General features: G+C 50.2%; 2 protein-coding genes across 3 annotated transcripts; one reads left to right on the top strand and one right to left on the bottom strand.

Annotated features, from left to right (window-relative positions):
* Positions 1 to 286: 286 nt before the first annotated feature.
* On the top strand, positions 287 to 9,364 carry kiaa0319 (KIAA0319 ortholog). 2 transcript variants are annotated; one of them, XM_019364396.2, is made up of 16 exons: positions 287 to 496; positions 1,335 to 1,392; positions 1,776 to 2,422; positions 2,497 to 2,584; positions 2,764 to 2,862; positions 3,913 to 4,053; positions 4,126 to 4,285; positions 4,365 to 4,513; positions 4,609 to 4,760; positions 4,981 to 5,119; positions 5,204 to 5,363; positions 5,439 to 5,575; positions 5,673 to 5,795; positions 7,095 to 7,185; positions 7,261 to 7,352; positions 7,843 to 9,364. In XM_019364396.2, exons 2-16 carry the CDS (start codon positions 1,350 to 1,352, stop codon positions 7,998 to 8,000), a joined length of 2,379 nt encoding a protein of 792 aa, XP_019219941.1. In that variant the 5' UTR covers positions 287 to 496; positions 1,335 to 1,349; the 3' UTR covers positions 8,001 to 9,364. The 2 variants fall into 2 exon arrangements, with proteins under 2 accessions (XP_019219941.1, XP_005462472.1); XM_005462415.4 differs by having other exon boundaries at positions 289 to 496; positions 3,925 to 4,053.
* On the bottom strand, positions 8,430 to 13,982 carry aldh5a1 (aldehyde dehydrogenase 5 family, member A1 (succinate-semialdehyde dehydrogenase)). Its single transcript, XM_019364400.2, is given in 11 exon segments — positions 8,430 to 9,618; positions 9,890 to 9,948; positions 10,083 to 10,246; positions 10,343 to 10,428; positions 10,431 to 10,500; positions 10,577 to 10,720; positions 10,806 to 10,949; positions 11,056 to 11,172; positions 11,281 to 11,451; positions 11,946 to 12,029; positions 13,315 to 13,982. Coding segments are annotated over 11 exon segments (1,542 nt in total). The 5' UTR covers positions 13,606 to 13,982; the 3' UTR covers positions 8,430 to 9,406.
* Between the last annotated feature and the right edge of the window lie 1,179 nt (positions 13,983 to 15,161).

The raw sequence follows: 15,161 nt of genomic DNA, 5'->3' as shown, positions 1-15,161 counted from the left end.
CAATGGAGAGCAAAGTGCAAATTAATGCAGTTCATTTAATCCGCAACGGAAATCACACATTATTCCCTACAAAATAAAAGCGTAGTTGGGTTTTGAAATTTCCAGTAAAGGACAACTTTTCAAACAAAGAAAAATGTGTTTAAATTGCGTTACATGAAGCAGATATCCATAAAAAGCCTCCAGTGTACGCTCGCTTCCGGTTCATTTCCCCTGACATGATGCTGATATAACGGTTTCATTTGAAACACTAGCATTAGTAGGGTTTATTTTGAAAGGTGTTACCGGATGTGTATGCGTATGATTTTCGCGGACTCGACGGCGCTCGTGCTTTCTCAGCGGCACAGTGTGAGCAGGTAAATCTTTGAGGTTGAACCCCCACCGCTGAGTCCAGTATGAGGCCCGCGGGACTGACGGGGTCCGGCCGGGAGGAGCAGTGAGGAGCGGAGAGGCCCGCTGGGAGGCCCGCTGGGAGGCCTGGAGCGCCGGCAGGAGTCAGGTACATCCAGGTTAATAATAACCCGCGCGCCGTTTGCGGGTTCCATAATAAAAGCCCGCAAACGGCGCGAGGACGGTGTAATCGGTGAAACGTGCGCACACTGTGACGTCTGCTTTTGTCTGGCAGCGGTTAAATGTTACAAACGGCGACATTTGACGGCAGGTTGGATTCTCATCGTAATCTGCGCTGTTAGCCTTCATCATGCAGAACTACATTTAAAAATCATCAAAATTAGGGATTTCTATTCAGTATTGACAAAAAGAATCAGATGACTAACGTAAATTCAGTTTTTCTTCACTACGCGCTGCGATTCGCCTCGTTTATAAGTGATCAGGCTTTTTTTCCTGCCTCGTCCTGTTTGTCAGGTTTCCCTCAAACGGCCTCACAGAGTTTAGATTTTTTAGCGCAAGGTTTCGGGTTTACTGGCCGAAACCTTTGCCGAATTAAAGAATGACTAATCTGGGTGCTTCAATTGTTATGAATATGAATACTTATAAATAATGGAACATAAGCTAGTAATTTTCTGAACGGCGTGGAACAGCCACAGTGATGCCTGGATGTGATTCTTGTGCATTTAGCTCCTGTTAAACTCGCATGTGTTTGCTTTATGGGGAGATTTTAAAATCAAATCAGGTTTTTTGGCTTCACGGGGCGAAGCTGCGTTTGTTTTCAGTGACAGCGTGGCGGCTTCGTGCAGCTGGGCGGGGCTCCAGGTGGCGCTGTCCACCGTGACGGTGCTGAAACCGTGCAGGGAGGACCACGTCACTGCTGACGGGTTCGTTTTCAGGTGTGTGAGGAGCAGCGAGGATTTTTAACTTGCTGTGATTGATCGTTTCAGGCTGAAGGACCAACCATGTGGGAAAACATGCTTCTGCTACTGATCCACGCGGTGGAAGGTAAAAACATTTAGAAACCTCCAAATGTGGACGTGTTAAAAATGTCCGCACGGATTAAAACGTGTCACACCCAGGACTGTTTAACACGTTGTAATTCATTTATTTAAACTGAAATTTTAAACTTGTCGGCCTGTAATCTTATTCTGGTGATGGAAGGATCAATTATAAGTGTGCAGTAAAAACACACACAGAGTGACGACTACAGCAGGCTCTGTGGCGTTTCCCCTCAGACGATCAGACTTGTAAAAAGCCCATTTATGGTAAACCTGTCTGAGGTATGCAGTGAAGCTGAGCTGCCTTTATACTGCCCCCTGCAGGCTGCAGGTGCATCTTATTAAACCTGATTATTGAACTCGGATCAGGTAAACGTGTTTCTTTTGCAGCTGCAGTGGCATCTCAGTGCTGGCAGGGGGCGACCTTCTCCGAGGCTGTGGTGTCTCCCGTGGTCGAGAGCAGCGGTATTCTGCGGGTGCCCGGCGTGGCGTCCCTGCCGCAGTGTGTGGCGGCGTGCTGCGACCTGCCCGGCTACGACCTGGCGTGGCTGTTCGAGGGCCGCTGCTACGTGCTGAGCTGCCAGCAGAGGGAGAACTGCCAGCCCCGGCAGACGCCTGGTGCTGACTCGCTCCTCGCCTTCCTGCGGCGTCCGTCCCCGCAGACGCTGGTGCTTCAGTCCCTGGTGAGGGGGGAGCCGTACAGCGGACGCTGGAGGCCCCTCTCACGCTCGTCCGAGGCGCCCGGCGACTTGGAGGCTCTGAAGGATCTCTCCCTGTTCAACGCACCACATCGGGGCTTCCCGGACCCTGGGATGCTGGATGTCGAGTACTCAGAGGGCAGCCAGGAGGAGAGGGGCGGAGCCAGCCCAGAACGGGAGACTAATCAGCCGCCTTTGAAGGGGGGGGGCAGCTTCAATCAATCGGAGGCTGAGGATGGTCCAGAGAGGAGGCCAACAGAGAGCAGCGTGGCCCCGAACGTGAGCCGGGGAGAGGAGGGTGGCGCCGGGAGACAGACGGAGGTGGCGCCACAGAAATCGGTGAGTTCAGAGCGTGAGCTCATATGCTGTCTCCATGGAGACCACACTACAGCCTGTCATTGTTCTCCCTGCAGACGGAGAGCAGCTCCACCTCTCCACCCCTGAGACCCGAGACCAGCTCTGCTCCAGCCCACACCTTCAGCAGCAACACAGCAAACCCAGGTAAGCACCTCCGTCAGGTCAGGTCAGGTCAGCACACCTCCATCAGGTCACACCTCCGTCAGGTCGCAGGTTCACTCCAGTTTGTTGTTTTAAAGATAAACTTTAGCAAACATGTCTGAAGAGCGTCAGAGGTCCTGTCCCTCTGACCGGTGGAGCAGTAACTTATCCTCCACCTGCAGCTCCACCCCTGCTGGTGTATCTTGGAAACCCCGTAGAAGCGATCACGGTGAAACCCGCCGCTCCAGCTGCTCCTGAACCCACCAGCAGACCCACGTCAGGTGAGTTTATGACTAAAAAAATGTTTGTTTAAATCAACATTTGATCTTTTTTTGATATTTTGATTTAGTAATTTTAAAGGAAAAACAGGTTATTGAGGTCACGTGTCAGCCAGAGGAGTCGCCTCCTGCTGGTCACTGTAGATAGTAGTGATGGGTAGATGAGGCCTCGTGAGGCGTTTCAGCACATTCCCCAAACTGTATCCATTGCTGTTTTGCTCCATACTGACACCTGCTGGACCTTAAATATCATTGCAGACAACTTACTTGAGACTCACAACAGACACTGATTCACTGACCTCGTCATACTTGTACACTGTAAGGTATTGTACTTTCCATGGAATCATTTTATATCTTTTACAGTTCAAATATTGTAGACATCTTTAAAATATATTGTGAATGACAAAGGAGTTTGCAAAGAAAAGCGTCTGGACTTCTTTAAGTTGCTTGAAGACGTTTCACCTCTCATCCGAGAAGCTTCTTCAGTTCTAAGGTCAAATGGCCGAGAGTCATTTATTGTGAATGACATTAAGTGAAAATTAAAATGAAGGTATTGTGAATGTAACATTACCCATTTAAATGTAACTGACTCACAGTTTATTATACATTTCTATTCAGAAAAATAAGTTTATCCAATATTTTTGCATTCAGTCTATTGCGTTTTTTTGACACCATTTCCCCAGTTTTGGAAAACTCAGAGGTATAGATGAAGCTGGGGCACACAAACTGTAAAGCCAGGTGGGAAAGGTTCGGATGTCTTCCTTTTCCCCCAGTACGTTAAAGGATCCTCACACTCTCCACAATACTAAGGGGTTGGCAGTCCCTTATAATAAAATTCAGGACTGTCTGGTCCAGAGCAGTCTTCCTAGATGCTTGATTTCAAAATAATAAAACACATTTTAATAAAAAAAAAAGATGATAAAGCTGTTCAGTGTGTTCATTCTCGGTGTGTTTGTCTCCTCATTTTCATGTTTGGCTCTGTAATGCCTAAACACTGAGGAGGTGCTTTTGTTTGTGTAAGAAATGCAGAACAGATGCGACATTTAACCTTAGTTTCTCGCACAGACACTGTGAAGGTGCTTCAGTCTGTAGCCGGAACTCCACCTTCCACCACCCACCTGACTGTGACCTCTGACCTCACCACCTCCACCTTGTCAGCAGCCACCACCACGACGGCGGCGACTGAGTCAGCAGGTAAATTAAACAGGTTTATTGTTTTCTGTGTCTTCACACCGATTTCACGCCGTCTCTTTAAACCTTTTCCAGCTTCAGCGTCGGTGTCACACGTTGGAGGGTCAAACCGTGGTCCAGTGGCTGTCGTGGGCCCCGACAGGAGCCTGTCTCTCCCGGTGAGCAGCTTGTTGCTCAACGGCAGCGGCAGCAGTGACGACCGCGGCATCGTCAGCTACCGCTGGGAGGCGGTCAGGTGGGTCTGGAGGCTTTTCTCATATTTCTGTGACTGAAAGATCAAATTTGTTCAGTCGGGTTTCGTGTTTTTCCTCCAGCGGGCCTCCCGGTCTGAGGCTGGATGACGCGGATCAGCCTGTCGCCACAGCCTCAGGGGTTCGGGCGGGGCGCTACACCTTCAGACTGACTGTCTCTGACCAGGAGGGGGCGACAGACAGTGCCTCGCTCACCGTCCGAGTCCTGGAAGGTGAGCGCCTCGGTGTTATTCAGGGAAGGCAGAGCTCTTCCTGTCAGTTTAAATCACAAACGGGCTAATCTAAGGTCGTCTGCTTCCTCCTGCAGCCAGTAGTCTTCTTCCGGTCGCCCACGCCAGCGGCAGCCACTCGCTCACTCTGCCCAACAACTCTCTGGTCCTCAGAGGCTCGGTGACCAACGCCGATCAGACCGCGGTCCACTTCCTGTGGACCCGAGACAGCCAGAGTCCTGCTGCCGGGGTCAGTACCGACCGGCGCTGTGGTGGTTTACGTAAGAATGAGTGTGACGCTTCAAGTCAAACTTTATTAACGAGCGCAGGTTTGTGACCATTGGTCGGAATCATCTCCTTAATTTTACTGCAGTGATTAAACTTTAAATCAGTGACGGCTGATCGACCTCGCACTGGGGGAAACACTGTGTGTGTGTGACGGAGTGACCTTTGACCTTTGCTGGTTCCAGGACGTCCTGTACGGCTCCGATACTCAGCCCTCGCTCTACCTCGCTAACCTGGTCGAAGGCACCTACCTGTTCCAGCTGAAGGTGACCAACGCGCAGGGGCGCTCCGGCTCCGCCACGGCCACCGTGGAGGTGCGACCAGGTGAGGCTGAAAGCTCGCCGTACGTTTCGTTTTGTTTTACCCGGGCTTGTGCCGACGCAGACGTGTCCTCCCGTGTGCCCGCAGAGCCCGGCGGCGGCGAGCAGGTGGAGCTGGAGATGCTGGTGTCGGTGTCTCAGGTGAGCGTGGCTCAGAGGGACACGGTGGTCCGACAGCTCGCCGCTCTGATCCCCGTCCTCGACAGCGACGTCCAGGTGCGAGCGCTGCAGGGACACTCCCACATCAGGTACCGGCATGCGCCGCAGACCCGCTGCTCCACGCGCTGGCTCGCGTTAACCTGTCATGATTTCTCTGCTTGTAGCACCGTGTTGCGGTTCTCCGTGCGCGGCGCCTCGGGACCCCTCTCCGCCTCCCGATTGGTCGGCGTGCTGCGCAGCCAGCTGCTCTTCGAGAAGAGCGACTACCTGCTGTTCAGAGTCCTGAGGGTGGACACCGTCTGTGAGTCCAGCCGGGGCACGGCTCACCTGTAACACCTGTGCACTCAGAGAGGGGCGGGGCGTTTGCCTGGGTTTAACATGCTCGTTTTTCCCCTCAGTGTGTCTGCTCAGCTGTTCCGGGCGTGGTCAGTGCGATCCAATCACCAAGCAGTGCGCCTGCGACCCCTTCTGGACCGAGAACCTGATTCGTCGTTACCTCGGCGACGGAGAGAGCAACTGTGGTAAAGTCTGATTTGTAGTCTTCAGTCACAGCAGTTCTCCACATTTTACATCATTCCTCACATGGCAGCAAGAAACGACAGAAAACTTTATTTAAATAACAAACTCATTCACAACGAATCCTTCAGTCATTTTTGTTTTAAACAACTTTCATTTCAAACAAATTTGTAAAGTTTGTCCCTCGACTGCTTCATTCGTCAACAGAACGTGAACGTTGACAAACATGGAAACATAAAGTTCAGTCTTATAAAAAAAAGAAATCCAGAAACTTGTGAACAGAGATGAAAAATAATACTTTTCACTCTTAGTGGCTGCAGTCAGCCTGTTTTTGACTGCAGAGCTGTGGGGGGCGTGGTCTGTGATGCAGCTGCGGGGCGGACGCAACTGAGCGACATCCCCAATCACGCCTCGCCGGCTTAAAACAGAAAGAACTGTGTCTTGTTGTTGTTGATGATGTGTGTAGGCTGTAGCTGAAACGCTGCATCATCACCTTTATTTATAAAGCACTTTAAAATAACCACAGCTGACACAAACTGCTGCACATTGGAACTATATAATCACATAAGATATAAATGAAAGCCAAATAAAAGAAAAAGTAAATTAATTAAATAACTAATTTACTTACAAGAGAAACTAAATCTCACTGAGGTTAGAAGCCATTTCACACTCAGTCTGAAATATTATAACTCTGATCATTTATCAGCACATATCCATACTTTATATCTATAAAACCAAGCTGACACTGTGAGACTCCATCAGAGGTGTGAGCATCACAGCAGACGTCTTTGTGTCAAAGTAACTGAGGATAAAACAGGAAGCAGATTTTCCTGTTCTGGCTTTTTATAGCAGAGAACCTTCAAAATATTCTGCAGTCGATCAAAAACTGAAGCAAACCATGAATCAACATGTGAACATGACCTGATGCTGCTGAAGTGAAGCAGAGTCACAGTTTGATTACAGACACAGCTGAGCAATCGTTTAAGTCTCAATGTCTTCAGTTTGAACAGCAGAGATGAGGCTTTGCCGTCAGAGGCCGACAGCACTGAGCACAGCAGCAGGCTGCGGCGTGATGAGCAGAGAATAATGCAGAAAACAGAGATGTGATGGTAAACTGGTCTCTGAGTGCACTGAGAGAGAGAGAGAGCACTTTTTATTCAAACTAAAATCGATGTGAATCAAAGCTGGCCTCCAAACGAGCAGCGAAGCCTGTGTGCACACCTGTAAATGTACCTGTACGCATCACACAGCACAGCACAGTTCCACACAAGCCGCTGACCCTATTGGCTGTGCTCCTCTGACAGAGTGGAGGGTCCTGTACGTCATCCTGACCAGCTTCGTGCTCGTCGTCCTCATCCTGTCGCTCGGCTGGGCGTTCATCTGCTGCTGTAAGAGGTGAGGACGCCGCTGCAGGTGATAGACTGATCCCGGGTGTGTTTCTGTGTGTGAACTCGTCTCTGCTGCTTTCAGGAGACGACAGACCAAAGCGAGGAAGAAAACCAAATACACCATCCTGGACAACATGGACGAGCAGGAGAGGGTGGAGCTCCGCCCCAAATTCAGTGAGTCACATCCCCACAATCCACCTGCGGAGATCGTCCAGGTCGGGCTGCGGCGGCATTCTTGTTGGTTCATGAAGTCGTTTCATCTTCGGTTCTCAAACCTGACGGCGGCTCAGGTAGCCGTCACCTTGGAGGCGGTCCTGCGGGGTCGCTGATTCACTCTGTAGCTGTCACATGACCAGGGTGTGGTTCACTGCTTTCGTCCTTTCCCAGGTGACCTATGCGTTCGCCTAAAGGATTCCACCTTGGGTCATGTGACTGAGTTCAGCTCAGCGAGCCTCGGGACCTCAGGTAAAAGGCGAGTCGTCTTCATGAACCGAAACGAAGCCGCCTCCTTCTTTTAAAGCACCTGACTGTTCCCACGTTCCTGGGAATGTCCTGGTGTTCTTTGGAGCAGATGTTTCCCCGGAGCGGCGGGAGGTCGTCCTCCATCTTTATTCAGTAACTGAGACTTACACCGGTGACCCCCACTGACCTTTCCCCTGTGCAGGTATCAAGCACCGCAGCACGGAGCACAACTCCAGCCTCATGATGTCCGAGTCGGAGCTGGACAGCGACCAGGACACCATCTTCAGCCGCGACCGGCCGGTCCGCAGCAGGAACCGCATCAGCGCCATGGCCGCCCGCAACGGCGACGCCTTCGGATGACGGGACGGCCGATCTCTCGCAGACGTTGAATGGTGCATTCTGGGACATGTATGAGAGACCACATTACCCAGAATTCCAGAGAATTCTAACGTGTCCCATTTCAAAGGACGCGAGGAACTCTAGACCCGGAGGACGGACGCGCGTCTGCTCGGACAGATAACAGGAAGAGCGAGAGGGCGGGACATGTCAGGCATCGCATCACACCACTGCCAGGCGTCCGATTCACAGCTGTGAGCTCGTTAGCTAACAGAGCGCTCGCTAGGAAACACGGCAGAGTCATGGTTCATCTGAGCCCGCCTCACAGACGCCATCCGCCAGGTTCAACTTCAATGTTTGTTGGTTAACGAGAAGCAGCGTGTGAATCAGACAGTTTTTAAAGTGAAACTGTGATGAAGGTTGTGAGCCGACATAAAAACACCAACACAGCTCGAAGTATCACAAACTCGTCTTTAATTTAGTCCCAAATACAAAATGTACACATGAACTTTGACCACATCCGCTAAAGTTACAGAGACAAACATCCAGTTATTAAACTGCTACAGATTTCATTAAAATGCTAACGTTTCACATGTAGCCGAGTCGACAGGTTTGTACCCATTCATGTTTTCATGGCTCCGTGCGGCGCCCGGCTGTCGCTCTGTCGGCTTCGTTTCCAAAGAATCAGGCGTGTCGCGCATCACGTACATAATTTCTTTAGGAATGAATAAATTATTCCGACTCAGGAGGATTCATGTGAGTGAAGCTTTATGGACACTCGCTGCGTCGTGAGTGAAGCAGAAAATTAGTTTAAAAAAAAATAAGTTTGATCGCATTTATTCGTTAATTTTCAGTGGTCCAATGTGGCGGTTTGTTAGCCCCTCCCCTTCAGTTTACAATCCCTTAACACTGATAGCAAAACCAGCCAATCACAGCAGAGCAGGGCAGATTAAAAACACTGATTAGCGCCTCCTACTGGTATGAGTTTAGGCAGTTCAGCACCAGTCTGAGAGATGGGTTCAGATAAGTTTAAACACCCGTGTGGCGAGCGACTGACCAACGCGCGTTTATGGTTCGTGTGCTGCAGCGAGGCCGGCGCTCTGACGGCGAGGCTGAAATACATTGTAAATGTTGAACTTTTGTGCTTTTCATGTAACTTTGATGTTTCATGTTTAGTTTTGGTGGGCGGAACCATCGTGTAATATGACAAGCATAAGCAGCCAATCAGAAAAGCTTTGCGCTGATGCCGACTGTGTGAGCATAAGGAGTAAAGAGAAGCGAGGAGCGACAGCTGATTCAAAATGTGATTTACAAACAACGTTTTTGATCCTGCATGAATTCAAACTTTATTGAAGGAGTTATCACGTGTTAATAAAAGAATCCGACCACCTCCACTGAGTCACAGCTCTTGTACCGCCTCCTCTTCCTCCTCATGGTTTGAGGCCTCCAAAGCACACGTACTTCACTTCCAGGTACTCGTCGATGCCGTACTTGGAGCCCTCACGGCCCAGGCCGGATTCCTTCACCCCGCCAAACGTGGCCTCTGGCGTGGACACCAGCCCCTCATTGACGCCGACGATCCCCAACTCCAACGCCTCCGCCACCCGCCAGATCTGCCTCACGTCCTGCGAGTAGAAGTAACCTGAGAACAAAGGAGAAGGTCAGAGCTACAAGGCGCCGCCGCGTGAACCTTTCTTCTATGGTGTCAGACGTTACAGTCGGCCGAGCCGGAGTCCAGAGAGACGTCGCTAAACTAACTGCAAACATGCCCCTCCTCGTTTGTCCATACGGGGCGGGAAAAAGCATAATGAGGCTAATTTACAGCTCTCAGAAACCGACATGTCTGTGACGCTGCATGAACAGCCCGCGATCTGCAGTGTAGGAACCAATCAGCTGCACGCAGGTGGACTCACCTGCCAGCCCGACGCTGGTCGCGTTAGCAACAGCCAGAGCCTCCTCCTCCGTGTTAAACCTGCAGATCAGACACAGGTGAGCTCAGACGGCTTCATAATAAACGAGAATCTGCGTCAAGCCGGGATTAAACCCGCAGATCAACAAATCCCGTCTTTGAGTCGGGTTTAATCTCGATCACCCGTCTGGACTTGCCTGATGACGGGCACGAGCGGCCCAAAGGTTTCCTCCTTCGTGCACAGCATGTCGGCGGTGACGTCGGCCAGCAGAGTCGGCTCCATGAATGAGCCGTCGAGGCGCTTCCCACCTTTCACCACCTTCGCCCCGCGGGAGACGGCGTCCGAAATCTGATGGAGCACCTGACGGGGAGAGACGGCGTTCAGCGGCGTGCGGGTGTGGTCTTTAAATAAACTTCAGTCATTTATTGTTGGCATTAACGTGGAAACGGCGTTTACCTTCTCTGCGGCGCGGGCGTTGATGAGCGGCCCCTGCGTGGTGTCGGGCTCCGAGCCGTGACCCAGACGCAGCTCGGCATCCATCGCTCCCCCAACTTTTCCACGAAGCGATCGTAGACGGCACTCTGGACCAGAAACCGGTTCGAGCACACGCACGTCTGCAGGAAGAAGAAGCGTTAGCGTGCACAACGTCGGCGTTCACCTGTGGAACAGGTCAGCAGGAGATACCCTCACCTGGCCCGAGTTCCTGAACTTGGATGCCATGGCTCCGCCCACCGCTTTGTCAAGGTCTGCGCTGTCAAACACAATGAAGGGGGCGTGGCCACCCAGTTCCATAGATACCTTCTTCACAGTGTCAGCGGCCATTTTCAGCAACACCTGAAACCAAAGTTTTATTTAAGGAAGCGTTTCTGCTTTTTAGTGAAACGCTTCCTTAAATAGGCAGGCGGCGCTCAGCTCTGACCTTCCCGGTCGCCGTGGATCCAGTGAAGGAGATTTTAGCCACCAGAGGGTCGGTGCAGAGGACCCGCCCGACCGAGGGCGTCGACTCTCTGGAGCACGGAACCACATTGAACACCCCTGCCGGGATCCCCGCCTGCTCCGCCAGCTGAGGGGAAAAAAAACCCACGCCAAAACACAGGAAGTGAGTCAACGATCTGTGTAACACGAGGAAACAAAGTGCCGACACCTATCCAGATGTTTGACGTACTCACCTCTGCCAGTGCGAGAGCCGATAGCGGCGTGTCCTCAGCTGGTTTAACCACCACCGTGCAGCCGGCGGCCAGCGCGGCGCCGACCTTCCTGGTGATCATGGCGCTGGGGAAGTTCCACTGGAAATGAACAACAGCGCATTTAAATTCTTTGCAGGACGTCATGTGATGTATTCATTGCCCTGAAGGCCACCACTGGCCCTTAAACGCATGTCATGGGCTGCTCACCGGTGTGATGATGGAGGCCACGCCCACCGGCTGCTTCAGGAGGAGGAGCTTTCTGTCTTTGGCTGGAGACGGCACGATGTCACCGTAAACTCGCCGCGCCTCCTCAGAAAACCACTCGAGGAAGGAGGCGGAGTACGAGATCTCCCCGAGAGACTCACGCATCGGTTTACCCTGCAACACACACACACAGACGCACACACACACACACGCACAGACAGACATAGAGACACACAGACACAGATGCGCACACACACAGACACAGATGCGCACACACACAGACACAGATGCGCACACACAGAGATACACACACAGAGATACACACACAGACGCACACACAGAGATACGCACACACACACACACACACACACAGACATAGAGACACACAGACACAGATGCGCACACACACAGACACAGATGCACACACACACAGACACACACAGACGCACACACAGAGATACGCACACACAGACACACAGACACACAGCAGGATGAAGAGTTTGTTACAATAATCACTTTTACAAAAACTTGATGTTTTCTTATTTCAGTAAAACAAACATTTTAAAGCAGTATTTATTTGAAAAGTACTACAGTACAAGTACTCACTCGTTGCTGACATGTACTGCATGTTCAGGTGTCCTACAGGTGAGTTCATGTTTCATACTCACACATTCAAACGTGATCAGCTGGGCGAGCTCGTCTTTGTGCAGCAGCAGCAGCTCGAACCATTTCCTCAGCAGGACGCTCCTCTCCTGCAGGACAACCAATCAGAGCACAGCACGGGTCACTTGCACGCCTTCATTATCAAATTTAACCGTTCACACCTGTCCCCCGCCACCATGCTTCACTCATATTGATGGAGACGCAAAGAGAGAACTTTAGTTTCATCAAAAGAAACAAACAATTCTCTCATTTACAGCAAAAAGTAGAAACTTTATCAGAGAAAATACTCTGAAAAAGTTTAAAGTCAAGGACCAGAGTGAGGACACATCCAGTCCTAAGTTTGCTCCTGCAGTTTTTTCTTTTTGATGGATCAGATTTCTGTCCCTGCTCGTTGGTTCATCCTTCAGCGGGTCACCTCCTGTGTTGGTGACTGTATGAAGGTGGAGCTCAGTCAGCCTGCTGACCTTTAACAAAGCCGGACTTTGTCTCTGCACTGAGGGAAACATTAACCTGTGAGGCTGCGAGTGTTTAAACATTTAACCTACGGTTCAAGCAGAGCTCAGCTGCATCCACACACTCACTGCTAACGTCTCTAAGAACAAGAACCTCACAGCAGATAACTGCATTAAACATGCTCGCAACGCTGCAGGAGCACACCTGCTGTCCACGCGAAACTCTGTACAATTACGACATATTTGAACAGTGTGCTGTTAGCGGGGAAACTCCGTGTCTCCTCACTGCAGCCTTTGTGTTTTGTGACTGTTTAAGGGACGGTGCTCATCTCGGCTCACATGTCTGTCTCCTGTCCGCTCGCAGTGGCGCAGCAACAGGAAGACGCTCGTTAAAGTTTGGGTTTAGTCTAAAAACTGATTCCTGGTAATTATGAGTTAACCCAATAAACATTTCCAAACATTTAATGTTTACAAAAGCTGTTTGACAGAATACTGAGTCGATATTTATAATTGAAGGTACATTTATAGTTTTTTAGTGGAGTACGGTGGGCGGAGAAGGCCATAAAAGAAAGTTTTGAATTTGTGTGAAAATCCTTAAATCTGGTGGTTTCTGTGTTAGCCGTATTAAAGTCTGACGTCTGTGAATAAGATCATTGAAGAAACTCCGACAGTCAATGTGGATCACTTACGTAAGAGTTCCAGTGCTTTGCGTTGAGTACGGGCAGAGAGTCCCGTTTAAAAAGTGAAACCTGCACATATTGTAGTATCCGGTGAATTTTATGATATCCGAATAAAAGCCTGGCTTCTGTCAGTCGGGAAGATGCCAGCGTTGGGTTGTTTCGTTTAATTTTCAGGGCGGAAATGCGACAATAATTTTAAATCGTCGGTTTTTAAAGTGGAGTTCTGTGAGTGCGCAGCCTACCTTGGCTGTGTACTGCTTCCAGGAGTGAAACGCTTTGTACGCAGCGTCCACCGCCTGCTTGGCCTCCGCGGGGCCGCAGTCCGATACCCGGACTATCTCCTGTCCGGTGGCCGGGTCCAGGACGGGGAACACCGAGGCAGCGGAGATCCAGCGGCCGTCCACGTAGCCCTGCGTCCGGAGGAGCGGAGCGGAGACATCCAGGCTGTAGCTTCTGTGCATGGCGGCGGGCAGGCCGGGGAGGAGCTGCCGGAGGAAGCAGCGGGTCTTCAGCACGCAGACAACAGCGGACATACCGGGGGGTGTGCAGCCGGGGAGTCGGACTCTGTGCTGGATGTTTAATCCGTTCGTCCGCGCAGATCTGCAGCTCGAGCCTCCTGCGGCTTTCTGTCGGTTTCAACCGGTGCGACAGTCACGTGACTCCGTTCAAATGCAGCGGGCCTTCCGCCCGGAGCTCTTCGTCTCTGCCGGGGACAAGTTTGCTTTTAGAGGCGGGAGAAACACACAGACCGGCACCAGTACCATCATCATCATCATCATCATCATCGTAACATGATCAGAATCAGAAGACTTTATTTTTCCCCGAGGGGCAATTAACAAACAGCCGAGCAGCATAACGTTGAAGATAAGAACAATAAGAACAGGCAATGAAATAATAAATACACAGAATATACAGTTTTAAAATTACACAGTTTTAAAATTAAAGTGACTGAAAGGTGGATAAATAACTGTAAGTGAGTAAAAGTGAATAAAGTGTCAGTAGTATAAGAAGAGTGTAGTTTATGTTTCTGGGTGTGGGAAATGTTCTTATCGGCTGGAGTTAAAAAGCAGAGTGGCAAACACAGTTAATTCTTAATTCAGACTGTATCTCACATTGTCATCATATGTAGACCAATAATTTTATTTTATTTATTTATTTATTTTTTCTTCACTGAGTGCAGTTTTTGTTGTTTTGGGTTGTTATGTTATGTTTTTCTTAAATGTTCAAATTAATAAAAAACTTTAATTACAAAAAAAAGCAGAGTGGCTTTGGGGACAAAGGTGGCTCTCCTCCTCTCAGCCCTGCAGGAAATGCAGAGGTGGCGTCGCCCAGAGGCAGTAGCGGTTTTTGATACTGGCGACACGGGCGGTTGCCCGAGGCGGCATCGTGGTGGGGGCGGCATCGCGGCATCACGGGCATCGGCAAAAAAAAAAAATAATTAAAAAAAATTGCTCGTACTCATGCTGCCCCGACGTCATGCCAGCGAATATTGGGAATGGTATAGACACCGATCGGTTTTCTATCGCCCATTTGCTGGGAGTAAGGGCGCCCTCCGTTTGCGAGGTGCGCCTGCTGCTTGCGGCACAGGGAGGAGAGGGCGGGGCGGCGGGGGAGTCTCTGGTTGGCTGGAGCAGCATCTAATAACCAACTCGCAAAATAAAACAAAATAAAAACAAACCAACAAACACGAAAACACCAGACATCATGATACAGACTTATAGTTTGCACCGATGTTTTTTCAAAATTCTATACGCGAAAAGTGAGCGCGAGAGCCCTCGGTGCGCCTGCGCGCTGCTGAAGTCAAAGTAAACTTTATTGTCATCTCCGCTACATACAGTCCAGTATACAGAGAGACGAGACGACGAGGCTCCAGTTACAGCAGTGCAAGTAAACAAACAATAAATATAAGAAGATTAAGAAATAGAGCTTCCAAATAGAGCACATTTCATTCATAATGTTGTAAATCCAAGCCCATTATGTATTCATGATTTGATTCCTGGGTTGTGCGAAATCCCAGAAATAAACCCTAGACAAAGTCAATCTGTGAACTAAGGTTATGTTGTGGTGATCCTCGGGTTGGGGGATGGGT

Source organism: Oreochromis niloticus, linkage group LG11 (genome assembly GCF_001858045.2).
Source record: "Oreochromis niloticus isolate F11D_XX linkage group LG11, O_niloticus_UMD_NMBU, whole genome shotgun sequence".
In the NCBI taxonomy this organism is placed as follows: Eukaryota; Metazoa; Chordata; class Actinopteri; order Cichliformes; family Cichlidae; genus Oreochromis; species Oreochromis niloticus.
Note: the sequence above shows the minus strand (reverse complement) of the source record. Positions and strands in the feature narration are given on the sequence as shown.

Excerpts from the sequence above, each read along its gene's own strand:
- kiaa0319 (XM_019364396.2), top strand. The coding sequence starts at position 1,350 with ATGTGGGAAAACATGCTTCTGCTACTGATCCACGCGGTGGAAG. Across the intron at positions 2,585-2,763 it reads CAGCAACACAGCAAACCCAG|CTCCACCCCTGCTGGTGTAT; the intron begins GTAAGCACCTCC and ends CTCCACCTGCAG. Across the intron at positions 5,796-7,094 it reads CGACGGAGAGAGCAACTGTG|AGTGGAGGGTCCTGTACGTC; the intron begins GTAAAGTCTGAT and ends CTCCTCTGACAG.